Here is a 27,979-nt window from a genome sequence, read left to right on the forward strand (position 1 = left end):
GCAACATGTAACTTATATAATGTTAGCTGAGGTAGCAACATGTAACTTATGTAACGTTAGCTGAGGTAGCAACATGTAACTTATGTAACGTTAGCTGAGGTAGCAACATGTAACTTATATAACGTTAGCTGAGGTAGCAACATGTAACTTATGTAACGTTAGCTGAGGTAGCAACATGTAACTTATGTAACGTTAGCTGAGGTAGCAACATGTAACTTATGTAACGTTAGCTGAGGTAGCAACATGTAACTTATGTAACGTTAGCTGAGGTAGCAACATGTAACTTATATAACGTTAGCTGAGGTAGCAACATGTAACTTATGTAATGTTAGCTGAGGTAGCAACATGTAACTTATGTAACGTTAGCTGAGGTAGCAACATGTAACTTATGTAACGTTAGCTGAGGTAGCAACATGTAACTTATGTAACGTTAGCTGAGGTAGCAACATGTAACTTATGTAACGTTAGCTGAGGTAGCAACATGTAACTTATGTAATGTTAGCTGAGGTAGCAACATGTAACTTATGTAACGTTAGCTGAGGTAGCAACATGTAACTTATGTAACGTTAGCTGAGGTAGCAACATGTAACTTATGTAACGTTAGCTGAGGTAGCAACATGTAACTTATGTAACGTTAGCTGAGGTAGCAACATGTAACTTATGTAACGTTAGCTGAGGTAGCAACATGTAACTTATGTAATGTTAGCTGAGGTAGCAACATGTAACTTATGTAACGTTAGCTGAGGTAGCAACATGTAACTTATGTAACGTTAGCTGAGGTAGCAACATGTAACTTATGTAACGTTAGCTGAGGTAGCAACATGTAACTTATGTAACGTTAGCTGAGGTAGCAACATGTAACTTATGTAACGTTAGCTGAGGTAGCAACATGTAACTTATGTAACATTAGCTGAGGTAGCAACATGTAACTTATATAACGTTAGCTGAGGTAGCAACATGTAACTTATGTAACGTTAGCTGAGGTAGCAACATGTAACTTATGTAACGTTAGCTGAGGTAGCAACATGTAACTTATATAACATTAGCTGAGGTAGCAACATGTAACTTATATAATGTTAGCTGAGGTAGCAACATGTAACTTATGTAACGTTAGCTGAGGTAGCAACAGTAATGTATGTAACTTATGTAACGTTAGCTGAGGTAGCAACAGTAATGTATGTAACTTATGTAACGTTAGCTGAGGTAGCAACAGTAATGTATGTAACTTATGTAACGTTAGCTGAGGTAGCAACAGTAATGTATGTAACTTATGTAATGTTAGCTGAGGTAGCAACAGTAATGTATGTAACATATGTAACGTTAGCTGAGGTAGCAACATGTAACTTATGTAACGTTAGCTGAGGTAGCAACATGTAACTTATGTAACGTTAGCTGAGGTAGCAACATGCAACTTATGTAACGTTAGCTGAGGTAGCAACATGTAACTTATGTAATGTTAGCTGAGGTAGCAACATGTAACTTATATAACGTTAGCTGAGGTAGCAACATGTAACTTATATAATGTTAGCTGAGGTAGCAACATGTAACTTATGTAACGTTAGCTGAGGTAGCAACATGTAACTTATGTAACGTTAGCTGAGGTAGCAACATGTAACTTATATAACGTTAGCTGAGGTAGCAACATGTAACTTATGTAACGTTAGCTGAGGTAGCAACATGTAACTTATGTAACGTTAGCTGAGGTAGCAACATGTAACTTATGTAACGTTAGCTGAGGTAGCAACATGTAACTTATGTAACGTTAGCTGAGGTAGCAACATGTAACTTATATAACGTTAGCTGAGGTAGCAACATGTAACTTATATAATGTTAGCTGAGGTAGCAACATGTAACTTATATAACGTTAGCTGAGGTAGCAACATGTAACTTATGTAACGTTAGCTGAGGTAGCAACATGTAACTTATGTAACGTTAGCTGAGGTAGCAACATGTAACTTATATAACGTTAGCTGAGGTAGCAACATGTAACTTATGTAACGTTAGCTGAGGTAGCAACATGTAACTTATGTAACGTTAGCTGAGGTAGCAACATGTAACTTATATAATGTTAGCTGAGGTAGCAACATGTAACTTATGTAACGTTAGCTGAGGTAGCAACATGTAACTTATGTAACGTTAGCTGAGGTAGCAACAGTAATGTATGTAACTTATGTAACGTTAGCTGAGGTAGCAACATGTAACTTATGTAACGTTAGCTGAGGTAGCAACATGTAACTTATGTAACGTTAGCTGAGGTAGCAACATGTAACTTATGTAACGTTTGGTGAGGTAGCAACATGTAACTTATATAACGTTAGCTGAGGTAGCAACATGTAACTTATATAACGTTAGCTGAGGTAGCAACATGTAACTTATGTAACGTTAGCTGAGGTAGCAACATGTAACTTATGTAACGTTAGCTGAGGTAGCAACATGTAACTTATATAACGTTAGCTGAGGTAGCAACATGTAACTTATGTAACGTTAGCTGAGGTAGCAACATGTAACTTATGTAACGTTAGCTGAGGTAGCAACATGTAACTCATGTAACGTTAGCTGAGGTAGCAACATGTAACTTATGTAACGTTAGCTGAGGTAGCAACATGTAACTTATGTAACGTTAGCTGAGGTAGCAACATGTAACTTATGTAACGTTAGCTGAGGTAGCAACATGTAACTTATGTAATGTTAGCTGAGGTATCAGTGGTAATCAGAGCCCTGTGCCCTTTCTATTCTCTATGTACCCCGCTGTGCCTCGCATTAGAGCGCAAGAAGAAGTGTCCAATGTGATCACAGCCTAAGGGCTTGTGTCCACATGGTTTCTGCATATTTATTATGTGTTAATAGGAACATATTTACTGAAATTATATGTTAATAGGAACATATGGCAGCAGGGTTAGGTACTCCAGGCAGCAGCAGCAGAGTTAGGTACTCCAGGCAGCAGCAGAGTTAGGTACTCCAGGCAGCAGCAGCAGAGTTAGGTACTCCAGGCAGCAGCAGCAGCAGCAGAGTTAGGTACTCCAGGCAGCATCAGCAGCAGAGTTAGGTACTCCAGGCAGCAGCAGCAGAGTTAGGTACTCCAGGCAGCAGCAGCAGCAGAGTTAGGTACTCCAGGCAGCAGCAGCAGAGTTAGGTACTCCAGGCAGCAGCAGCAGAGTTAGGTACTCCAGGCAGCAGCAGCAGAGTTAGGTACTCCAGGCAGCAGCAGCAGAGTTAGGTACTCCAGGCAGCAGCAGCAGCAGGGTTAGGTACTCCAGGCAGCAGCAGCAGAGTTAGGTACTCCAGGCAGCAGCAGCAGAGTTAGGTACTCCAGGCAGCAGCAGCAGAGTTAGATACTCCAGGCAGCAGCAGCAGAGTTAGGTACTCCAGGCAGCAGCAGCAGCAGAGTTAGGTACTCCAGGCAGCAGCAGCAGAGTTAGGTACTCCAGGCAGCAGCAGCAGAGTTAGGTACTCCAGGCAGCAGCAGCAGAGTTAGGTACTCCAGGCAGCAGCAGAGTTAGGTACTCCAGGCAGCAGCAGAGTTAGGTACTCCAGGCAGCAGCAGCAGAGTTAGGTACTCCAGGCAGCAGCAGGGTTAGGTACTCCAGGCAGCAGCAGCAGAGTTAGGTACTCCAGGCAGCAGCAGCAGGGTTAGGTACTCCAGGCAGCAGCAGCAGAGTTAGGTACTCCAGGCAGCAGCAGCAGAGTTAGGTACTCCAGGCAGCAGCAGAGTTAGGTACTCCAGGCAGCAGCAGCAGAGTTAGGTACTCCAGGCAGCAGCAGCAGGGTTAGGTACTCCAGGCAGCAGCAGCAGAGTTAGGTACTCCAGGCAGCAGCAGCAGGGTTAGGTACTCCAGGCAGCAGCAGCAGAGTTAGGTACTCCAGGCAGCAGCAGCAGAGTTAGGTACTCCAGGCAGCAGCAGCAGAGTTAGGTACTCCAGGCAGCAGCAGCAGAGTTAGGTACTCCAGGCAGCAGCAGCAGAGTTAGGTACTCCAGGCAGCAGCAGCAGAGTTAGGTACTCCAGGCAGCAGCAGCAGCAGCAGCAGAGTTAGGTACTCCAGGCAGCAGCAGCAGAGTTAGGTACTCCAGGCCAGGGTTAGGTACTCCAGGCAGCAGCAGCAGAGTTAGGTACTCCAGGCAGCAGCAGCAGAGTTAGGTACTCCAGGCCAGGGTTAGGTACTCCAGGCAGCAGCAGCAGAGTTAGGTACTCCAGGCAGCAGCAGCAGAGTTAGGTACTCCAGGCAGCAGCAGCAGAGTTAGGTACTCCAGGCAGCAGCAGAGTTAGGTACTCCAGGCAGCAGCAGAGTTAGGTACTCCAGGCAGCAGCAGCAGAGTTAGGTACTCCAGGCAGCAGCAGAGTTAGGTACTCCAGGCAGCAGCAGAGTTAGGTACTCCAGGCAGCAGCAGCAGAGTTAGGTACTCCAGGCAGCAGCAGGGTTAGGTACTCCAGGCAGCAGCAGCAGAGTTAGGTACTCCAGGCAGCAGCAGCAGGGTTAGGTACTCCAGGCAGCAGCAGCAGAGTTAGGTACTCCAGGCAGCAGCAGAGTTAGGTACTCCAGGCAGCAGCAGCAGAGTTAGGTACTCCAGGCAGCAGCAGCAGAGTTAGGTACTCCAGGCAGCAGCAGAGTTAGGTACTCCAGGCAGCAGCAGCAGAGTTAGGTACTCCAGGCAGCAGCAGCAGGGTTAGGTACTCCAGGCAGCAGCAGCAGAGTTAGGTACTCCAGGCAGCAGCAGCAGGGTTAGGTACTCCAGGCAGCAGCAGCAGAGTTAGGTACTCCAGGCAGCAGCAGCAGAGTTAGGTACTCCAGGCAGCAGCAGCAGAGTTAGGTACTCCAGGCAGCAGCAGCAGAGTTAGGTACTCCAGGCAGCAGCAGCAGAGTTAGGTACTCCAGGCAGCAGCAGCAGAGTTAGGTACTCCAGGCAGCAGCAGCAGCAGCAGAGTTAGGTACTCCAGGCAGCAGCAGCAGAGTTAGGTACTCCAGGCAGCAGCAGCAGAGTTAGGTACTCCAGGCAGCAGCAGAGTTAGGTACTCCAGGCAGCAGCAGAGTTAGGTACTCCAGGCCAGGGTTAGGTACTCCAGGCCAGGGTCAGGTACTCCAGGCAGCTCTCACCACTGCCGGATGCGGTGCTCCAGCTCCGTGAGCAGCCTCCGGTGGAGGGTGTAGACCTCAGGCAGCTGGTTCAGGATCTCCCCCAGCCTCTCCTCGTCCAGCACAGACTCCCCCTCGGCCCCCACCGCGGCCCCCACCGCCTCTCGGAAGTCCTGACACAGAGAGGGATGTTGGAGGATTATGATGTTTTAATAATAATAATAATAATAATAATAATAATAATAATAATAATAATGCATTTAATTTAAAGGCGCCTTTCAAGGCCCTTCCTCGTGGCCTAAGAGCTGCAGCGTCTGTGGACATCTTTAAGAATCATCTAAAAACATTAGTGTCTAAATGGGCCTCTGGGTCATGTTTGAGCTTCTCCTCCAGGTGTAAAATGTGTCTTTTGTTTTCTCTGAGATGCATTGTGTTTTTGTTCTGTCTCTTATCACCGGAATGGTTCTTGCTTTTTATTTTTATATTTTATTTCTGCTGTATGTAAACTACTTTGTGAGTTCTCTCTGTGAAAAGTGCTATATAAATAAACTTGACTTACTTTACTTACTTACTTACATTGTTAAAAACAAATACAATTACACACAGTAAAAAAAAACAATATTACAGAGTTACACATAGGGGAGCAGTTACAATAAACTTAAAATTAAAGTGAATATGCCAGAATGAACAGATGTGTTTTGAGACGGGGGGGGGGGGGGGGCGGAGCGGGAGAAGGCTCTGGATCCCATGGTAGTCAGACAGGATGGGGGACTGACAAGTTGGAAGGAAGAGGGGGATCTGAGTGACCGAGAGGGAGTGTAGGACGGGAGAAGTTCTGTGAGATAAGGAGGGGGCTAGGTGATGGAGGGCCTTGAAGGTGAGCAGTAAGGTCAGGGTCAAGGTCCAGTTTATTGGTATGTCCCAAACTGGGCAATTCATGTTACAGCAGATAAATAGGAGCTCCAAAAAACACAGCAAACATACATAACAAGAAGAACACAGACAGACATGTACAGTACATGGTCGCAGGATCAGATCATAACAGTCAAACAAGCAACCACAACCATCCCCCCACCCACCGCCCACCCACCCACCTCAACGCCGCCCTCTCCTCCATTGATGGCAGGAATGGAGGTAGGTATAAATGAGAATTTGTATCTATTGTTTTTAGCTGCAGGGGTCTCCACACATTGGCCGGAAGGCAATAATCGATACTCCGGATTTAAGTGGTGAGAGCTGTACGCTCTAATCGATGCTGAGCACCTGCTCGTCATATATATGACCCAGACAGCTGAATTGTACCACTACAATCTTGCTAGCCCCCCTCACAATCCCGTTAAGGGCATTCTTCTGTTTAATGCCAATGTTTCCATACCAACAAATGGCAGCAAAGGAAACAACAGACTCTATGAATGCCCTATAGAACAAGATCATCAGGACGTATCCTCCTGACATGTGGTGACTGTAGCTTCCTTAGACAGAAGAGGCCTTTCTTACAGATCATTTCAGTGTTCAAATCAAATCTCAGACGATTGTCAATAATGGAACCGAGATATTTATAAATGGTCACCAAATCCACTGTCTGGGCATTAATGACACTCTGAGGAGCTAGTGGAGACCGTCTAACACAGGGGTCAGCAACCTTTACTATCAGTTCAGTTCAGTGAACTTTACTATCAAAAGAGCTATTGTTTCCCCCTCCCACAAAATAAAATTACTCTGGTAGTGAAAGGGTTAACCTTCTGTAGTGTGGCAGTGAAAGGTTAACCTTCTGTAGTGTGGTAGTGAAAGGGTTAACCTTCTGTAGTGTGGTAGTGAAAGGGTTAACCATCTGTAGTGTGGCAGTGAAAGGTTAACCTTCTGTAGTGTGGTAGTGAAAGGTTAACCTCCTGTAGTGTGGTAGTGAAAGGTTAACCTTCTGTAGTGTGGCAGTGAAAGGTTAACCTTCTGTAGTGTGGTAGTGAAAGGGTTAAGCTCCTGTAGTGTGGTAGTGAAAGGTTAACCTTCTGTAGTGTGGTAGTGAAAGGGTTAACCTTCTGTAGTGTGGTAGTGAAAGGGTTAACATTCTGTAGTGTGGTAGTGAAAGGTTAACCTTCTGTAGTGTGGTAGTGAAAGGTTAACGTTAGGTTATGACTATAACCAAGTTCTGTTAATTAGGGGTGACACTTGGCATCACTCATGCACTCCCTCGCGTACGTGCACGCGCACTGAATAAATTCCACAAATGTACCTTTAATACCAGTATTAGTCTGACCACACCCCTCATCAGCTTACCTTCATAAGCAGGTGTGTGGTCACCTGCTCTCCTCCTTCCCAAGCTGTCACCACAAGGTGAGGTCAAGGGCTGCAGCGGCCATCGGATGCCAAGCGTTACCCCTAATTAACAGAACTTGGTTATAGTCATAACCTAACGTTCTGTATCATTAGGGGATCCGCTTGGCATCACTCATGCACAAAGGGAGGCCAAGCGGAGCCACTGGCCGACAAATACACCCCGCTGAAGGCCCCCCACAACCAACAGAACAGGGAGGGCCGAGCCCCCCCGACCCCCCCTAATGGAGGGCACCCCCCATATTAGAGGTTTACCGGGAGGGCGACGGACCCGACCGTGCGAAGAGGCACTCAAGCAACTCAACGCACAGGGTGAGCAGACCGTGGCTTGACCCCACGACTACACACACGCACAACCCGCATGCCACCCGGGAACGAACGGAGGGAAACAACCTCGTTACTGCCCCCAGAATCACGGGGTCAAGGGCAAACCCAACCCCGTGGCAAGGCCGTAGCAGCGGAGCGCGAAGGAAGACCCAGACACACCAAAAGGACTGGACTCCCTGGAATGGGGGCCCGGAGAAGGCCATGATGCCAGCATCAAGACCCCACCAGGTGGGCACTTAGTGACCCCGCCCCCCACATCGCCAGCGTATTCGGACAAAGGCCCCTCAGCCGAGCGGGCCCTGTCATCCCCAACAGTACACCGTCTGGCACACTGGCCCTGTAACAGGCAGACAGCATGGCCGTAAACACACAAAGAGTTAACCAACGGAAGCAGGCAGTGCACCGGGGAAAAAGACCAGGCAACAGGCTGTTAACCCTAGCCTGGAGACTGCGGACGAGACAGGCGCCAGAAAGGACAGCTGAACACAGCCGCACCGGCGGAAGGGGCGTATGCTGGCGTTGTTGCATGACCAAGCCTCCACAGAGAAGGCTGACACGATTGGCAGACGTCATGAACGTGCAGGGGCACCCTCAACCGGTGAACCCGGGAGTTGACACTGCAGCAACACACCAGAGAACCAACCACCCAGGTGTTACCCTATGCGGTGGTTGGTCCCATAACCCCTCAGGAAAAACCCCCAAAACACACCTGCGGCAGCCCGCGTTCCAGTTTCCAACAGGGTTATCCCGGGCCTACGGGTCAACGAAACATTACCCCGGACCGGGCCCGGTGATACGGGGAGCACAGGGTCCCCCGAGGAGGCCAAAACCACCCCAAGGCCCCTCTTCGCTACGCGTAAGAGAAGAGCGTAAAAAATGGAAAACCAGCCCCAGCACCCCGCACTTGGTATTCCCAGGAGGTCACCCAACCAAGTACCAACCAAGACCAACCTGCATGGTGGCCGAGATCCGACGAGATCGGGCGCGTACAGGTTGGCACGGCCGTAAGCCATTACGACAGTGTAGAATACAATGTACCCAACAAGGGTTCCATAGCGCTCAACCCTGTGACACCCGGACCGACCTAGCATTCTTCCCCCTGAAAAAAGCCCAAGTCCCTCAGGGTACCAGAACAGCAGATCTGCATCCCCGGCGGACAACGGGTTCAACTGATCCGGACCAGCGCGACCAGAACCAGTCTTGTGCCCTAACCACGCCGACATGCCAACTCCAGGAGAAGGGGCAGATATGCGTGTTGATCTTAAAACATAAAAAGAAGGCGCCACCCAGACGTTCCGGTGTGAACCGCGCCCGGCGGCCCACCCCCAGGGCGTGAGACCCTTCCCCCTATGTTCAGATCCATTCCGTCATCATCCCCTGATATGAACGGGAACCCATCGACAACCACACAGGGTGTCGGAAGAGGAAAAAACCCCCATCCTAATTGCTTCATAAAAAACGCTGTTTTAACCCCAAGCAATCAAGGCGCGCCAGTCAGCCAATGTCCAACAGAACATCCTGAGCTAGCACTATGTGTGCGTTTTGACATACCCACATCAACAATAGGCTATTTAGACCATCTTATTGAATCCCCAAGACGCCCAGGGGAACGACAAGAGGGGCGAGATGCAATCAACTCCATGAATGAATGAATGAAAACTTTACCCAACAGATTGCAGAAAGGGTACAACCCAGTACGGCGCAATACACACAATTGGTTAAGGGGAGGCAGACCTGAGAAAGACGTTAGTCGTGATTTCATCAGGAACCCCCATTTCCAATTCATATAGACACATCCAACTCTTTATAATAATAAAGAAAAAGCATCACCCGTATGAACCAACTGCACAGCTGGGAGTAAAAAACCCGTTTTCACATGATTTCAAATCCAGTCACTCTTTTTAATCAGAGTGTAAGACCAGACCCTCCCAGAAACACCTTCCCACATGAGTTTATAGTCATGAAAAAGATATGCCAACTGTGAGTCATGTGACCAACCGACTCAAGTTTACACATAAATCGGGCGTAGCAGAACCGTGAGCCCTACGCCCTAACTCGACACCTTTAAGACACCGTAACTCATGGAAGGCGTCGCCATAGCAACACCGCTACAACGGGCGGGGAATCCTGCCGGCTCCTGTCTTGTAATAGGAGTTGGCAGGATAACCCTCCCCCCCCCCTGCCAAGATGTCCCACCGGCTCGGCCCTGACTGGCTCAGCAGAAGAGATCAAAAATCCCCTAAACCAATCAAGTGGGAAAGGAGGGGTTTATTCGACACCCCCTCACGAAAACACACTACGTTCCCTACACACAGAAAAACAACCGTAGCCATTTTGAAAACCTCCGGTAGAATGCAATGCATAGCATAAGCTAATACAATGCCCGCTACCCACAAAATGTGAACAGGATTTACAACAAAAAACAAGTCGCATGTGTGTGAATCCTACACCCGTTGACTATGCCGTACATAGCAAAAAACGCTGACCGAGAGTAACGGCTAGGCCGTGGAATGTGCGTGTACGAGTATTACTGCAACTAAACAACACAGCATTGTGAGACACATATACTTAGTTCAAGCAATGGAATAACACCAGTTTCTACCTGCATGTGGAGCATCAAGCTAATAGAACCTATTACTGAGTGTATGTTGCAGACCTTGCTTAACCTCGTAACACAACACGACTCATCTCACAACGTAAAAGTGCAGATTCATATTTACACAACCCCACCATATGAATTGTTGAAGAAACACACAGTTTGTTCGGCCAAAACATAGTCCCCCTTATGTCGGGGAACTTTTTTATTTATAATGTTTTTTTAAGGCACAAAATCATAGAGGGGCCGGGGAGGGTGTAAAAGAGAGGGGATACAGAGGGGAAAAGTCACTCAGCGGCGTCTGCCACCTCGCGCCGCTCGAGTCTTGCCACCCCGAGGAGCCCCGGAGGGACGGTAGGTTACTGTCTGCTGGTCACGACGTTCCCTACCGTCTCCTCCGGTCGTGGATGGGCCGGCGGTGGCAGAAGCGCCGTCTCTTCTCCTGGCCCTCTTGGAAGGGCCAGCAGCGGCGGCGGAGGCAGTGGACAGCTCGACGTCGCGGAAGCTTTCTGACTCCACCGGCAAGGACGGGAGGCGGAAAATGGGGTTGGAGGATGGATCTCTCCTCTGCCATCTCTCTGCATGTTGAGGTCATCAACCGCAGGGCCTTCCCGAACAGACCAGCGTCGGAGAAGGCGGCCGTCAGAAGAGGGGCTCTCTTCCGTTCCGGCACACGGGCCTGCTCCAGCCAAAGATGACGCTGGCCCAGGGTAGCCAGGGCGCGCACTTTCCCCATGGCTATGGCCAGCACCTGGGAAAGGTGCAGGACAGCTCCTGCAGCCTGGGTGATCTGATCGCATCTTACCTCGTTCAGATCCGTGCCGCCCGTCATGATCCCCGATACAAATCTAGCCAGGTGGGCGATGTTAGACGCCGCAGCCAGCGATTGTGTACCAGCGATAAATGACTGGTCACCCCAATAAGCCAATCGCCTAGCCGATTTCCCCTGGAGGACCGGCTTGCATAGGGGTTCCCACACCATATCCGGGTCAAGCCGAGGCACGCCCTCCCCCATACCTTTGACTAACCCCGACACCCGCGTAACTGGTACGTAGGTGGGAGTTAGTCCCATGATGTTGGACACCGCCTGACCCCGACGAACATAGGCCCCCATTGAGGGGAAAAATGGGTAGACAACGTCCACCCCTCTCACTGGGCAACGCTGCCAGGGATGACCTATGAGATCATCAGGGACAGGTGCAGGCAATGGCAGCGGCAGCGGCACGCCGTTTGCGGCGGCGGCTACCGCCATGAGCTCGGGAAACAAAGCCTGCAGTTCCCCCTGCGGACCTTCCTCCACCGACCCCGCATCCCTCACATGCAGCAGGCTGTGACTGGTTAAGGAGCCACAGTCTGATGTGGCCGACAGTAGGGCATCCTGCTGATGAGGCCAAGGTGGTTCCTCGACATCCTCGAACAGGGAGCCCCATGGAGCCATTTCCCCCCCCTCCGGGGTCTCCTGAGGAGGGATACAAGAATCCGTCCGCCTCTTCCATGAAGTCCTCAGTTTCCATCGGAAATCCAGAGCCGGACGCATCCTCGCTGGTCTCCAGCAGTTCCCCAAACCCAGGCCGTTCGCGTCTGCATGCTACCATCTTGCGACGTGAACGGGCAGACGCGAAAAGTTTGCGTCGCAAATCCTCTGGCTCCAAGACAACCCCCCGTTCACCAACGGACGATTCCCCGGAACCAGAAGAACCAGAGTCAAGATCAGGCCATCGCCGGAGCGACGGCACCGACTCCTCGGCTCTTCGGAGAGGCAAACTATCCATCGTCTGTCTCCTGGGCTGGGTCGGCAACCATGAAAGTGGCAACAGCCCAGCACCAAAATGCACGACGGAGGCGGGAATGGAGAACCGCTGGTGAAGAGTAGGTCTAGCGGGTCTACTCTCCACGGAATACATTATGACCCAAACTTTTTCTTTACAACAGATATGAGAGAAGAAAAAATTAAGCACAATGTAAACTCGTCACAACTCTTTTCAACTAACAACACGTCAAGTGGGGTACTACCGGGCACTTCCTTGTGGTGAAAGCGAGAAGGAGGAGAGCAGGTGACCACACACCTGCTTATGAAGGTAAGCTGATGAGGGGTGTGGTCAGACTAATACTGGTATTAAAGGTACATTTGTGGAATTTATTCAGTGCGCGTGCACGTACGCGAGGGAGTGCATGAGTGATGCCAAGCGGATCCCCTAATGATACAGAACCTTCTGTAGTGTGGTAGTGAAATGGTTAACCTTCTGTAGTGTGGTAGTGAAAGTGTTAACCGTCTGTAGTGTGGTAGTGAAAGGTTAACCTTCTGTAGTGTGGTAGTGAAAGTGTTAACCGTCTGTAGTGTGGTAGTGAAAGGTTAACCTTCTGTAGTGTGGTAGTGAAAGGTTAACCTTCTGTAGTGTGGTAGTGAAAGGTTAACCTTCTGTAGTGTGGTAGTGAAAGGGTTAACCTTCTGTAGTGTGGTAGTGAAAGGGTTAACCTTCTGTAGTGTGGTAGTGAAAGGTTAACCTTCTGTAGTGTGGTAGTGAAAGGTTAACCTTCTGTAGTGTGGTAGTGCAAGGGTTAACCTTCTGTAGTGTGGTAGTGAAAGGGTTAACCTTCTGTAGTGTGGTAGTGAAAGGTTAACCTTCTGTAGTGTGGTAGTGCAAGGGTTAACCTTCTGTAGTGTGGTAGTGAAAGGGTTAACCTTCTGTAGTGTGGTAGTGAAAGGTTAACCTTATGTAATGTGGTAGTGAAAGGGTTAACCTTCTGTGGTGTGGTAGTGAAAGGGTTAACCTTCTGTAGTGTGGTAGTGAAAGGTTAACCTTCTGTAGTGTGGTAGTGAAAGGGTTAACCTTCTGTAGTGTGGTAGTGAAAGGTTAACCTTCTGTAGTGTGGCAGTGAAAGGGTTAACCTTCTGTAGTGTGGCTGTGAAAGGTTAACCTTAATTGTTAGACTAGAAGTCTTTATTTGTCATGCAGTTTAACACACACACGCGAGATGGGCGACCCACAGGAACACACACACACATGCACTGAGTCGCAGATGAAATGTCTCTCTGCACTTTTCCCATCCCGTCGTCCTTCCCCCCCATTGGGCAGCCGGGAGCAGAGAGGGCATCAACGTGAGCCGCGCCGCGGGGACCAATCCAAGTGCTCCTGTCCGTCTTCGTCAAGGACGCCACAGTGGTAGCGATCTGTTGTGCATGTTTTTCCATTGGGTTTATCTTATCGGGGGGGAAACCCTTGCGAGCACAGAGGGGGAGAACATGCAAACTCCACACAGAAAGGCCTGGGAGATACCCCACCTGGGTACCTGGCATCATGGAAACCTGGTCCCCAAGCGGGAATCGAACCCTGGACCTTCTTGCTGTGAGGCGACAGTGTTAACCACTACACCACTGTGCCGCCTTCTGTTGTGTGGTAGTGAAAGGGTTAAAGATAATCCAAATCAAACACTTACTTCCTGGAGGAGCTTGAGGGCCTTCACGTGTCTGTGGAGAGAGAAACAGATGGACAACTTGTCTGTGGAGAGAGAAACATATGGACATGGTGGAGGTGGAGAGAGAAACAGATGGACATGGTGGAGGTGGAGAGAGACACAGATGGACATGGTGGAGGTGGAGAGAGAAACAGATGGACATGGTGGAGGTGGAGAGAGAAACAGATGGACATGGTGGAGGTGGAGAGAGAAACAGATGGACATGGTGGAGGTGGAGAGAGAGAAACAGATGGACATGGTGGAGGTGGAGAGAGAAACAGATGGACATGGTGGAGGTGGAGAGAGACACAGATGGACATGGTGGAGGTGGAGAGAGAAACAGATGGACATGGTGGAGGTGGAGAGAGACACAGATGGACATGGTTGAGGTGGAGAGAGAAACAGATGGACATGGTGGAGGTGGAGAGAGAAACAGATGGACATGGTGGAGGTGGAGAGAGACACAGATGGACATGGTGGAGGTGGAGAGAGAAACAGATGGACATGGTGGAGGTGGAGAGAGACACAGATGGACATGGTGGAGGTGGAGAGAGACACAGATGGATTTATATATATATATATATATATATATATATATATATATATATATATATATATATATATATATATATATATATATATATATATATATATATATATATATATATATATATATATATATATATATATATATATATATATATATATATATATATTATATGTACAGTAACTCACAGTCGCTCTGTGTCCACCAGTTCCTTGGCGATGTAAAAGGCTCTGGATCGACCATCAGGCTGTAAACGATAACAGTATTCATTTAAGATAAGATATGATATGATATGATATTCCTTTATTGATCCCCTTGGGGAAATTCCAGTGACACACACATACAGCTCATCGTCTCATTAACAACAACATATCACAATCATTACATTTTTACAGTAACAACGGCACAACATAAATTCAAACAGACATGTACATTTGTTGACACATGTCGACTACAGAATGCCTGAGACACCATATGCGATAGTCGGCTGCGACAACACCAGGGTGTCGTTGCGCCAGGTGGCGGGAGGGAGGGTGGAAAGATTGTCCAGCGGGAAGGGGCAGGGACGGGGGGGATTGGGCTTTGGTGATGAGACAGTCATTTAGACTCCCCCACTCCAGCGAAGATGAGAGAAGATGAGATGAGATGAGATAACATAAGATAAGATAAGATATTCCTTTATTGATCCCCTTGGAGAATGTAGGCATCATAGCAGCACAGGTGTGGGCAGGCATGCGTTGCTCACCCTAACCCACCCAACACTGGGTATGGGCAGGGTAATAGTAGAAAGACATAAATATAGGCAATAAAAGATCATCTGAATATAAATGACGAGAATAATTAAACAGTATAAACAAAGGTGCAGAGCGGGGTGTGTACGCCCTAACGGTCATAATATACATTATAGTATATAGGCAATAAAATATCTTTATCTGGATATAAACTATGAATAAAATAAACAGTATAAACAAAGGTGCAGATGCGGCTCATCGGTCATAATATACGTCATAGTCAGAGGTCAGGGGTCAGAGGTCATGAGTCAGACACACCTGGGGGTCGAGGGGTCAGAGGTTATGAGTCAGACACACCTGGGGGTCAGGGGTCAGATGTTATGAGTCAGACACACCTGGGGGTCGAGGGGTCAGATGTTATGAGTCAGACACACCTGGGGGTCAGAGGGGTCAGAGGTTATGAGTCAGACACACCTGGGGGTCAGAGGGGTCAGAGGTTATGAGTCAGACACACCTGGGGGTCGAGGGGTCAGAGGTTATGAGTCAGACACACCTGGGGGTCGAGGGGTCAGAGGTTATGAGTCAGACACACCTGGGGGTCAAGGGGTCAGAGGTTATGAGTCAGACACACCTGGGGGTCGAGGGGTCAGAGGTTATGAGTCAGACACACCTGGGGGTCGAGGGGTCAGAGGTTATGAGTCAGACACACCTGGGGGTCAGGGGTCAGAGGTTATGAGTCAGACACACCTGGGGGTCGAGGGGTCAGAGGTTATGAGTCAGACACACCTGGGGGTCGAGGGGTCAGAGGTTATGAGTCAGACACACCTGGGGGTCGAGGGGTCAGAGGTTATGAGTCAGACACACCTGGGGGTTGAGGGGTCAGAGGTTATGAGTCAGACACACTTTCCCCCGTCATAGAAAACGTCACTAGGCACGTTTCTATTGGATGACGGCTTCCGTGAGTTTTTTCAGACCCTAATCCATTAATCCATATCGAAGTTCTGGTTGAATAATTCGCTGGTAGATAGTCGGTTGTTACAAATGTATTAGTTTTAATAACGGGAGTTGGCTTCAGAAGACCCGACTAGAAGTGGCTCCCAGAATAATAACCTTTTACGTCGATCTTTAAACATGACCAAAGGGGTGGGATCAACCAGGTGAGCGGGGGGATAAGATATGGGGGGCGGAAAGGGGGGAGGGTGATTCAGAGGGGGGCTGGGGAAGGGGGGTCGGAAGGAGGGGGGAGGGGTGAGACACAAAGGAGTGGCTAGAAGGTGACAAGGAGCTGGTAGGAGATGGTCAGTGTTCAGTAGATACACAGGGGTCAGTGTGTTGGAGGGGGGAGGTTTCACCACCAGGGGTCAGTGTGTTGGAGGGGGAGGTTTCACCACCAGGGGTCAGTGTGTTGGAGGGGGGAGGTTTCACCACCAGGGGTCAGATTGTTGGAGGGGGAAGGGTTCAGTAGATACACAGGGGTCAGTGTGTTGGAGGGGGAGGTTTCACCACCAGGGGTCAGTGTGTTGGAGGGGGGAGGTTTCACCACCAGGGGTCAGTGTGTTGGAGGGGGAAGGTTTCACCACCAGGGGTCAGTGTGTTGGAGGGGGCAGGTTTCACCACCAGGGGTCAGTGTGTTGGAGGGGGGAGGTTTCACCACGAGAGCCACAGCTAGAAGGTTAGGTTTGTGTTACTTTAGGTGACACAACAATAATAATCATGTACCAAGGAACTTAGAACTACTGTATATGTTAAAGACACACCGACATTATGGGAAATGCATCAGATAAGATAAGATCGATAACGGACCAACTAGAAACTGCTGTTTTTGGCAAACAGCTAGGCTAGCCGGTCCGTATCCGCTTCCATTCATTGTGCTAAGCTAGGCTAGCTTGCAGCCAGATAGCTTTCTACTGAACACAGAGAGGAGACTGGTATCTATTGATTGATTGATTGATTGATTGAAAAGTTTATTAACAGATTGCATAATGGGTACAGTACAGTACAGCTCAATACACACAATTGTTAAGGGGATGCAGACCAGAGAAATACTTTCGTCTTGTTTACATCAGGGTCCCCCATTTTCAATTCATCATAACATATATGACATACATGACATTAGGGCTGTCCCCGACTAAGGATTTGGATGGTCGACTAGGATTGGCCAAAATTTGCCGTTAGTCGACTATTGGTCGACTAAAAAAAAAAAAAAAAAAAGTATAATTTTTTTTTCTTTTTTTTTTTCGTTCCATTTGGGCTGTGGGGGGTGCTTAATGTCTGAAGGAGTCGACTGAAGGCTTCTTGTCCTCTGCAAAAGCATGCAATTGGTCCACTGATACATCTTGATATTTGTCTAGTCTAGTGTGTTCATTAGATGGGTGAAATCCTCTTTCAGTGCCTCTGTGCCTGTTTTCATAGGCAGTTAGCCTCTGGTATGTGTGCCATTAGCGTTAGCCACGCTTCTAGGCCTATTTTCTTTTGGAAAGAATGATGATAAAAAAAAAATAATAATAATAATATTAATATATATATATTTTTTTATTATATTCGACTAAGAGGTTGGCCAGTCGACTACGGCCCTTTTCGACCGATTAGTCGACTAATCGATTAATAGGGGTCAGCCCTACATGACATACAGATAGACAGTACTGCTACATCTATACATTTATGACATATCAGATTTGCAAATACAGTACTGTTTGTGATACAAAAGTGTCCAGAAAAAGAGTGTATATACATTTGACGTAGAAACTGTACATTGGAGGTGGTTGGGTGGGTGGGGTGGGGTTGGGTGGGCGGGGGCTGTACATTGTCTGACTCTGGAGAAGATGGTGAGCACATTTACCGTTATGTTGGTGTCCTCTTTGTTTTTTGTTTGTTTTTTTTATATTTTTCCTCCTTCTCTTTTTCATTTTTCTCCCCTCCCACTGTTAGTCGTTATGCCAATTCCCAATCCCCTTCCTGGTCGTTGCGCACTCTACCCCCTACCGTCGGTCTGGGAGGGCGGAGACTATCACATGCTTCCTCCGACACATGTGTACCCAGCCCACCGCTTCTTTTCACCTGGCAGCGCGGACTCTCACTGAGAGAGTGTAACGTGTGGAAGGTCACACTACCTCTCCCAGATCCTTCCCTCGCTGTGCAGGCGCCCCGACCGACCTGTAGGAGTCGCTGTCCACAACGACCCAGAGCCACCCACCGGCTTCCCTCCCGCTGACTCTACCAATCGAGCCAGTATGACGGCCGGCCAAGCCGGGAGCAACGCTGACAGCCGGGTTCGATACCAGTGTCTCTTGCGTTGGTGACGAGCGCCTTGCCCGCTGCGCCACCCAGCCGCCCTGGTGTCCTCTTTGTTAACATAACAGTTCTTCATTCGTTTCCAGTTCAGCTAATCATTATAATCCTAAAAGTGTTAGTGAGGTTTGGTCAAATTCCCTCAAAACGTTAACATCAAATAAAATCACTCTTTTCGAACATCTTTCAATCCCAGAGCACAACAAACTCTCAAAACCAACCTGTCTGTCATAACTGCTCTCTGTCCCGCCCTCCTCTTCTTCAGACGTGCGACCCTGGTCCTCGTCCCGCGCCCCCCCGACCCCCACCGGAGCAGCGGGCATGGAGCACACCCTGTAGGCCTCTGTGTAGACACTGTGGAGAGCAGGGGGTTAGAGATTAGTAAAACATTACGTATGTAGCAACCTGGAAAATATACTTATTATCCAGATGTGCTGACTTGCCTTTCTACCTCCCCTGATGCACCAAGACATTCTAATTAGTCTCCGCTAATATTCTCTCGAACAATGATGCTCGCCCCTCCTTCTTCTACCGGCCGAAATATGGATTATAAACGGTATTACTGGATTCTATTCTACAATCCTTTTCCCCGTGGAGCTAGTAGGCGACCAGCAGGGGGCGGTGGAAGGCAGAGAGCGTACGTGAGAGACGGAGAAGGAAGTGGACGGAAGTGCTAGGAAGCAGCCTCTTCGACATTGAACTTGGACCGGAGCGGTCATGTCTGGAGAGCCCCGTATTGAACCGGAGTATATTACGGGTTATCCTATGAATGTACTCGTAGTGGAGCCTTGCATGTTTCCCCCTGAATATCCCTAGTGATATACCACGAGTTATCCTAGAATACGAACGGTATAGCCGAGTTGGGCTTAAGTTAAAGTTATTCCCTCTAGCGAGGCGTCCCCGCCAGCGTGGCGCGAAGAGAACCGGCGCTTAGGAGCACCCTGCGTTATGATATATCCCGTCTAGCAGAAGGGCTGTTTGGGACCCAGAGTTTAGCTGCAGTGTGAGTGAGGGCAAGTTAGATCCGCGTGTCGACCCAGCACCAACTCTACAACCAGATCTGCACCCGGCTGTCTACGACCAGATCTGCACCCGGCTGCCTTCAGAGACCGACAGAGGTCGCTACCACCCAGCACACGCTCTCAGCCCAACACTGCCCTCTGCTCCAACCCCGCCGAGAGCGTTTGACGACATCTTGCCTTCCGGACGACGGTGGCGCGGCGAGGCCGCCATTTTGGATGAGTACAGATGAGCATCTATGCTCCGGAGCCCTTACACCGTACACAGTGTGGTGCAGCCTGCAGGCGAGGTTAACGTTGCTATTACAGTTCATAAGGGGAACCCCAAACAATATATGCCGGCATTAAGATAGGACTTTTGTAAGGTATTCGTGGGCCCACCCTTTTGATTTCTTTTCATTTCCTTTGAGTGTGATACCGTGTTGGTGTTTAATAATCTTTTCCCATCTAGTTAACCCTTTCTCTGTGGAGAAGTTACATACCTGGTGTATTATAAATAAAGCCTAGAGAGGTATTATTCTTGCCGTATAATTAAAGCCTTTTGAGGTATTATACAGGTTGAAGACCCAGACGTGGGCGATGAGTCAAACACATTGAAGTATATTATCCCTGATAGTAACCCAGAGGTGGGTGTATAATATACGTGTTCATGAGGTATGGAGTTACAAGCAGAACTATAGTGGGACTTCAGTCCAATTGGTCACTTATATTAAATCATTGTAACTGACCAGTATAAGTAAGATTAAAGAATTAGATGGGAGATCTGTGTGTGTGTCTATCCATGAGCCGTTTAAAGGTCAACCTCCACGTTGTATTTTTGTTCAATAAACAATGTGGACTAGGCCAACAGTGGCTTTCATGAAGAAGGGGAAAAAAAGTATTGAAATTGACCCAGTTTTAGCGTTTTTATCAAACATTTTGTCTGCCCAACACAATCACCACGCACGTGCATATTTTAATCAATGGTTCATAACGTGCGTGTGTAATCGAAATGATCGTCACAACAGGTGCAGGGCACCAGGGGGCTCACCAGGGGGCGCTGAGAGTCACACAGCTAGTGGCAGGCAGAGAGCCTTGCTACCATAGATATATGCTTGCTACTACTAGCCGAATTAAAATGTATCTGTTTCACCTCACTATTGCTCCGTGATTATAGCCATCCATCCATCTCTAAAGCTAACCACTATTTGTAAAAGCCACAACCACGTTACCATATTTGTAATAATGTAAATCATTGTGTCGTTGTACACATATTGTGTTTATAACGTTAGTAGATAACATAGCTTAGCTTGGTAGCTATTGTGCTAACAACATATCCCGACATCCGGCTCGCTGGCCGGCATGAACGGCCGACCCAAAATGGTTCTCTCCTCTCTGTACACCCCGTCCCCACGGATGCCCTGCCGGGGGGCCCATGGACGCGACGGCGGCGGCAGCCGTAGGGTGCTCGAGCCCGTAAAGGCTAGTGTTACACGATAGCTATGAGCTAACTAGCGCTGCAGGCTCCGGCGCCCTGCGGCCGCCGCTGTTGTCGAGTCCACAAGCTCCTCCGCGGGGACGGGGGCACACAAAGAGGAGAGAACCACCCGCAGGGACGGCGGGCTATAGGCTAACGTCAGTGAGTGTAGTGGTCCCGTCCCGACTGTAGCAGGGACGGCGGAGATATAGGCTAACTGTGATGCACCGAGTGAGCCACCATTGATCTAGTACTATGACCCGGACGGACATAAGGCATACGTTTCCTGAAGTGACGTCACGGCCGTGCTAGGTGCTAGCGTCTGATAAGCTTTTAGATTCGGCTCATTAATATGCACCTGTTGTCCTGTTGTGACGTCGGCGTTTGATAAGCTTTTTTGATTCGCGCGTGCATGTTATTCGTGCGTGGACCTTTTTAACTCTTTCAGAGTGGCATTTCCGGTGTCAAATGGAAAAAAATTTATAATGAAATTATATACCAATGATGTAAACTACCCATAATTGATCAGTAGGGTTTAACCTGGAGGTTGGGCTTTAACAACTCTTTTGGTGTGGGTAACGTTAACATAATTAACCCCTTCCTATTCCACCTTTCCCTTTTCATTATAAGGTTTCTAGGGTCATTGAGGGAGGGTACTGCTTGCGGGGGGAACCCAGGGTATTTATTTACAATTCAGTCACTAGGTGTGGGAGGGCTTAAGGAGCAACTGGGGGGAGTGGGAGCGTGTTGGGGAGTACTGCTGACCGCCCTGCTGCAGGGGAGGAAGACCAGAGTACCAGACCAGGTTGGTAAATCCCGGGCCCCATCCACTCACACTACCAGCCTCCAGTCGATGCTCCAGGCCCAAAGACGAGGGTGCAGTCAGACGGAGCTCTACTGTGTCCAGCTACCTTGTGACTGCCAGCAACCGTTCCCACGAAGCAGGGATAATCCACCCTGCTACACATACATGTAGTAATACACATCCAATTTCAATTAAATTTACAATCCTGTCTTCACCACGCTCATGAAAACTTGATAATTGAGTTAAAATGATTATCGTGCCGCGTGCCGTGTTGCTCTCATTTTGTCTTGTGTTGTAAATGCAGCGCACCCTTCCTTCACAACAGAGCGCTCCACCCCCCCCCCCCCCTCCCTCCATGCCCAAACCGTAGTTTCAGTTCGTCGTGTTGGGAGGGGGAGGGGGGAGGAGCCACGGTGCTGAGAGGGAGGAGCCACGGTGTTGGGAGGGGGGGACGAGCCACGGCACGTTTCTCCAGTTATTCTGAAACGTCTTCTACGTAACTTGTAGAAGAATCTAGTCGAATTCAGTCATCGTCATATGATGTTCTGCAATCAATGAGTAATGTTGTTTACTAATCGTGATTTCAATATCAATCAAAACAATAGTGATTATGACTTTTGCCACAATGAGCAGGCCTAGTATACCGTACGTTCATGTGATCTCACAAACTCACAAACACAACATCTGACTGCAAAAAAAGAAAAAGAGAGATTAGAGATTATTTATAAATGAGCTCTAATCTACAAACTCCAAAATGCTTCCTCATATAGTATTACTGTGGCCAGTTTAGTCTATATTGCCTTGATGCATGGCGAATAAGATTCCTTAAGATTCACAGAGTATTCCATTATAAAATAATAAAAAATTATGTTGTAGCTTCAAGCTAAATTCAGATTGAATCACATTCCAACAGGGTCCTCAGGAGCAGTATTTCAGCCGGAGTCCACTTACAACATGAACAGTGTTCTCTCCGTGAACATTACATGTGAGAGAATTCATGAGACAGATGGGCCCTACTAACCCTAACCCTACTAACCCTACTAACCCTACTAACCCTACTAACCCTACTAACCCTAACCCTACTAACCCTACTAACCCTACTAACCCTACTAACCCTACTAACCCTACTGTCCCTACTGTCCCTACTAACCCTACTAACCCTACTAACCCTACTAACCCTAACCCTACTAACCCTACTAACCCTACTAACCCTACTAACCCTACTAACCCTACTAACCCTACTAACCCTACTAACCTTACTAACCCTACTAACCCTACTAACCCTACTAACCTTACTAACCCTACTAACCCTACTAACCCTACTAACCCTACTAACCCTACTGTCCCTACTAACCCTACTAACCCTACTGTCCCTACTGTCCCTACTAACCCTACTAACCCTACTAACCCTACTGTCCCTACTAACCCTACTAACCCTACTGTCCCTACTGTCCCTACTAACCCTACTAACCCTACTAACCCTAGTAACTCTACTAACCCTACTAACCCTACTAACTCTACTAACCCTACTAACCCTAACCCTACTAACCCTACTAACCCTACTAACCCTACTAACCCTACTAACCCTACTAACACTACTAACCCTACTAACCCTAACCCTACTAACCCTACTAACCCTACTAACCCTACTAACCCTACTAACCCTACTAACACTACTAACCCTACTAACCCTAACCCTACTAACCCTACTAACCCTACTAACCCTACTAACCCTACTAACCCTACTAACCCCTATGCTCTGCATCTTCTGGCCGCCTCAGACCTACTCCTATCCAAGCTCCGGGAGGGTCATCAAAGAGAAGCCGCCTATTCTCAGTCCTTGCCCCACAATGGTGGAATGAACTACCCATCCCAGTTAGGACAGCCGAATCACGTCCAATCTTTCGCCGTCGACTAAAGACACACTTCTTCAACCATTATCTGAAATGATTTATAAAAAAAAAAAAAAGAGGAAAAAAAAAGAAAAAAAGAGGAAAAAAAATCTAACCCTGACTAACCTTACTGTCATGCACTTGTCCTAATAAACTAACCTACACTGTAACACGCAACAATTGATGAACATTGTTACTCAGCTGATAGAGTTGTACCCTTCTTGCTGTCTTGTCGTACAGAACTTGTAAGTCGCTTTGGATAAAAGCGTCAGCTAAATGACTAAATGTAAATGTAAATGTAACCCTACTAACCCTACTAACCCTAACCCTACTAACCCTACTAACCCTACTAACCCTACTAACCCTACTAACCCTACTAACCCTAACCCTACTAACCCTAACCCTACTAACCCTAACCTCTCATGAGACAGATGGGCTGCGTTCATTTTCCTGTGTTTAAATATCGACATAATAATCAAACACAGAATTAGAACGAGCAAAAGTGAGAGCAGAGAACAGCTTGCAGGTCTTGGAGCCAACAAAGCGTCCGTGGTGTGAGGTCTGCAGCGGGAGCAGGGGCGGACCTAGCACATTTGGCGCCCTAGTTGAGGTTCACCACTGCGCCCCCCCCCCCCCCCAAATCAAAACATCTCCACGCTACCAACCGGTTAACCCTTTTCACTGCGGCAAAACACAGAAGGTTAACCCTTTCACAACCGTCGGTTGTGTGATAGTAAAGGGTTAACCCTCTGTCGTGTGGCAGTGAAAGGGTTAACTCTTTGACTGCCACGCTGTTTTTCCATCTTTACTCCCTGGAGCCAGCTTTTTTGACCATTTTCACGATGTTTGCAGACCTAGTTTTTTGAGTTAGGTCGCTTTCACACAGGGGCTGTTTGGTCCGGACTTTCGGACCAGAATTCGATAGTCCGGTTTTTCGGGTCTGTGTGAATGCGCGTCGAACTCGGTTCGCGGACCAAACAGTCGAACTCTGGTCCGCCTGAAAACGTCGGTCTCGGTTCGGCTTCATCGAACCAAACGTAGGAAGTCACCTGATAAACCATCTTGGGTATATTATTACCGCGGCGGCGGCATTCACTGCAAAACAAGCACACTGCATAGATCTATCTATCTACTGTGCATCTTGGGGTAGAACAAGGAAGAAAAAAAACACAGCTGTTATTATTATTAATATTACCGCGACGCGCATTCACTGCAAAACAAGCACACTGTGTAAACATGTCTCGTGGACAGACTTGGGGGGCAGAAGACCAAATAAAACAGCTGCTTGTGGGGAATGTGGGCACTCACAAAAACAACGAGGTGTACAAGTTGTTTAGCGAGAGGATGGTGGTAATGTGCTTCAATAGAACAATGGATCAATGCCATGTCAAAACTCGGCTCCCCTGATCTGGAGGGCTCCGCAGTCCACACACAGACACACACAGACACGCGCGCGCGCACACACACAGGCTTGCAGCCACACACACATTTCCACTGTCCAATAGACAAGCGCCCTTTTCGACCGCGTGACATTGTTCAGAAGGTCTCGGTCCGCCTCACAGATATCTATGTGAACGCAGGTGAACCAAATGAAGAATGCAACAATATATATATAATATAATTAGATAATATAGTTTTGTTGGACTCGGTGCGGTTCTGGGGGTGAAGTTGCAACATTGTGAAAGCGACCTTAATCTCTCCCTCCCTCCCTGCCTCCCTCCCTCCTTCTCTGCCTCTCTCCCTCCCTCCCTCTCTGCCTCCCTCCCTCCCTCCTTCTCTGCCTCCTTCCCTCTCTCCCTCCCTCCCTCTCCCTCCCTCCCTCCCTCCCTCCCTCCCTGCCTCTCTCCCTCCCTCCCTCCCTCTCTGCCTCTGCCTCTGCCTCTGCCTCTCCCTCCCTCCCTCCCTCCCTCCCTCCCTCCCTCCCTCCCTCCCTCCCTCCCTCCCTCCCTCCCTCCCTCCCTCCCTCCCTCCCTCCCTCTCTGCCTCCCTCCTTCTCTGCCTCTCTCCCTCCCTCTCTGCCTCTCTCCCTCCCTCCCTCCCTCTCTGCCTCGCTCCCTCCCTCCCTCCCTCCCTCCCTCCCTCCCTCCCTCCCTCCCTCCCTCCCTCCCTCCCTCCCTCCCTCCCTCTCTCTCTCCCTCCCTCTCTGCCTCGCTCCCTCTCTCCCTCCCTCCCTCTCTGCATCTCTCCCTCCCTCCCTCCCTCCCTCCCTCCCTCCCTCCCTCCCTCCCTCCCTCCCTCTCTGCCTCTCTCCCTCCCTCCCTCTCTGCCTCTCTCTCTCTACTGTATCATTATATACTGTATAGTTACTGTATCATTATATACTGTATAGTTACTATAGTTACTGTATCATTATATACTGTATAGTTACTGCAGTTACTGTATCATTATATACTGTATAGTTACTATAGTTACTGTATCATTATATACTGTATAGTTACTGTAGTTACTGTATCATTATATACTGTATAGTTACTATAGTTACTGTATCATTATATACTGTATATAGTTACTGTATCATTATATACTGTATAGTTACTGTATCATTATATACTGTATAGTTACTGTAGTTACTGTATCATTATATACTGTATAGTTACTATAGTTACTGTATCATTATATACTGTATAGTTACTATAGTTAATGTATCATTATATACTGTATAGTTACTATAGTTACTGTATCATTATATACTGTATGTATAGTTACTATAGTTACTGTATCATTATATACTGTATAGTTACTATAGTTACTGTATCATTATATACTGTATAGTTACTATAGTTACTGTATCATTATATACTGTATAGTTAATATAGTTACTGTATCATTATATACTGTATGTATAGTTACTATAGTTACTGTATCATTATATACTGTATAGTTACTGTAGTTACTGTATCATTATATACTGTATAGTTACTATAGTTACTGTATCATTATATACTGTATAGTTACTGTATCATTATATACTGTATAGTTACTATAGTTACTGTACCATTATATACTGTATAGTTACTATAGTTACTGTATCATTATATACTGTATAGTTACTGTATCATTATATACTGTATAGTTACTATAGTTACTGTATCATTATATACTGTATAGTTACTGTATCATTATATACTGTATAGTTACTATAGTTACTTTACTGTATCATTATATACTGTATAGTTACTATAGTTACTGTATCATTATATACTGTATAGTTACTATAGTTACTGTATCATTATATACTGGATAGTTACTGTATCATTATATACTGTATAGTTACTATAGTTACTGTATCATTATATACTGTATAGTTACTATAGTTACTGTATCATTATATACTGTATAGTTACTATAGTTACTGTATCATTATATACTATATAGTTACTGTAGTTACTGTATCATTATATACTGTATAGTTACTATAGTTACTGTATCATTATATACTGTATAGTTACTATAGTTACTGTATCATTATATACTGTATAGTTACTGTATCATTATATACTGTATAGTTACTATACTTAATGTATCATTATATACTGTATAGTTACTGTATCATTATATACTGTATAGTTACTATAGTCACTGTATCATTATATACTGTATAGTTACTGTAGTTACTGTATCATTATATACTGTATAGTTACTATAGTTACTGTATCATTATATACTGTATAGTTACTGTATCATTATATACTGTATAGTTACTATAGTTACTGTATCATTATATACTGTATAGTTACTATAGTTACTGTATCATTATATACTGTATAGTTACTATAGTTACTGTATCATTATATACTGTATAGTTACTATAGTTACTGTATCATTATATACTGTATAGTTACTGTATCATTATATACTGTATAGTTACTGTATCATTATATACTGTATAGTTACTATAGTTACTGTATCATTATATACTGTATAGTTACTGTAGTTACTGTATCATTATATACTGTATAGTTACTATAGTTACTGTATCATTATATACTGTATAGTTACTATAGTTACTGCATCATCATATACTGTATAGTTACTATAGTTACTGTATCATTATATACTGTATAGTTACTGTATCATTATATACTGTATAGTTACTATAGTTACTGTATCATTATATACTGTATAGTTACTATAGTTACTGTATCATTATATACTGTATAGTTACTATAGTTACTGTATCATTATATACTGTATAGTTACTGTATCATTATATACTGTATAGTTACTATAGTTACTGTATCATTATATACTGTATAGTTACTGTAGTTACTGTATCATTATATACTGTATAGTTACTATAGTTACTGTATCATTATATACTGTATAGTTACTATAGTTACTGTATCATTATATACTGTATAGTTACTGTAGTTACTGTATCATTATATACTGTATAGTTACTATAGTTACTGTATCATTATATACTGTATAGTTACTATAGTTACTGTATCATTATATACT

The 27,979-nt window shown here is 46.7% G+C and overlaps 1 protein-coding gene across 1 annotated transcript in view; it reads right to left on the bottom strand.

The window, feature by feature from the left end:
- The window catches only part of LOC311229377 (FYVE, RhoGEF and PH domain-containing protein 5-like), a gene marked incomplete at both ends in the record, with an annotated part of 193,490 nt that overhangs the window by 87,898 nt on the left and 77,613 nt on the right, over positions 1-27,979 (bottom strand). The window contains 4 exon segments of the mRNA XM_084315464.1: positions 5,092-5,243; positions 13,763-13,793; positions 14,516-14,574; positions 18,568-18,700. Of these exon segments, the coding sequence (XP_084171590.1) occupies positions 5,092-5,243; positions 13,763-13,793; positions 14,516-14,574; positions 18,568-18,700 (375 nt within the window).

Source organism: Notolepis coatsorum (assembly GCF_963971535.1).
Source record: "Notolepis coatsorum genome assembly, chromosome: 6".
NCBI classification, from domain to species: domain Eukaryota; kingdom Metazoa; phylum Chordata; class Actinopteri; order Aulopiformes; family Paralepididae; genus Notolepis; species Notolepis coatsorum.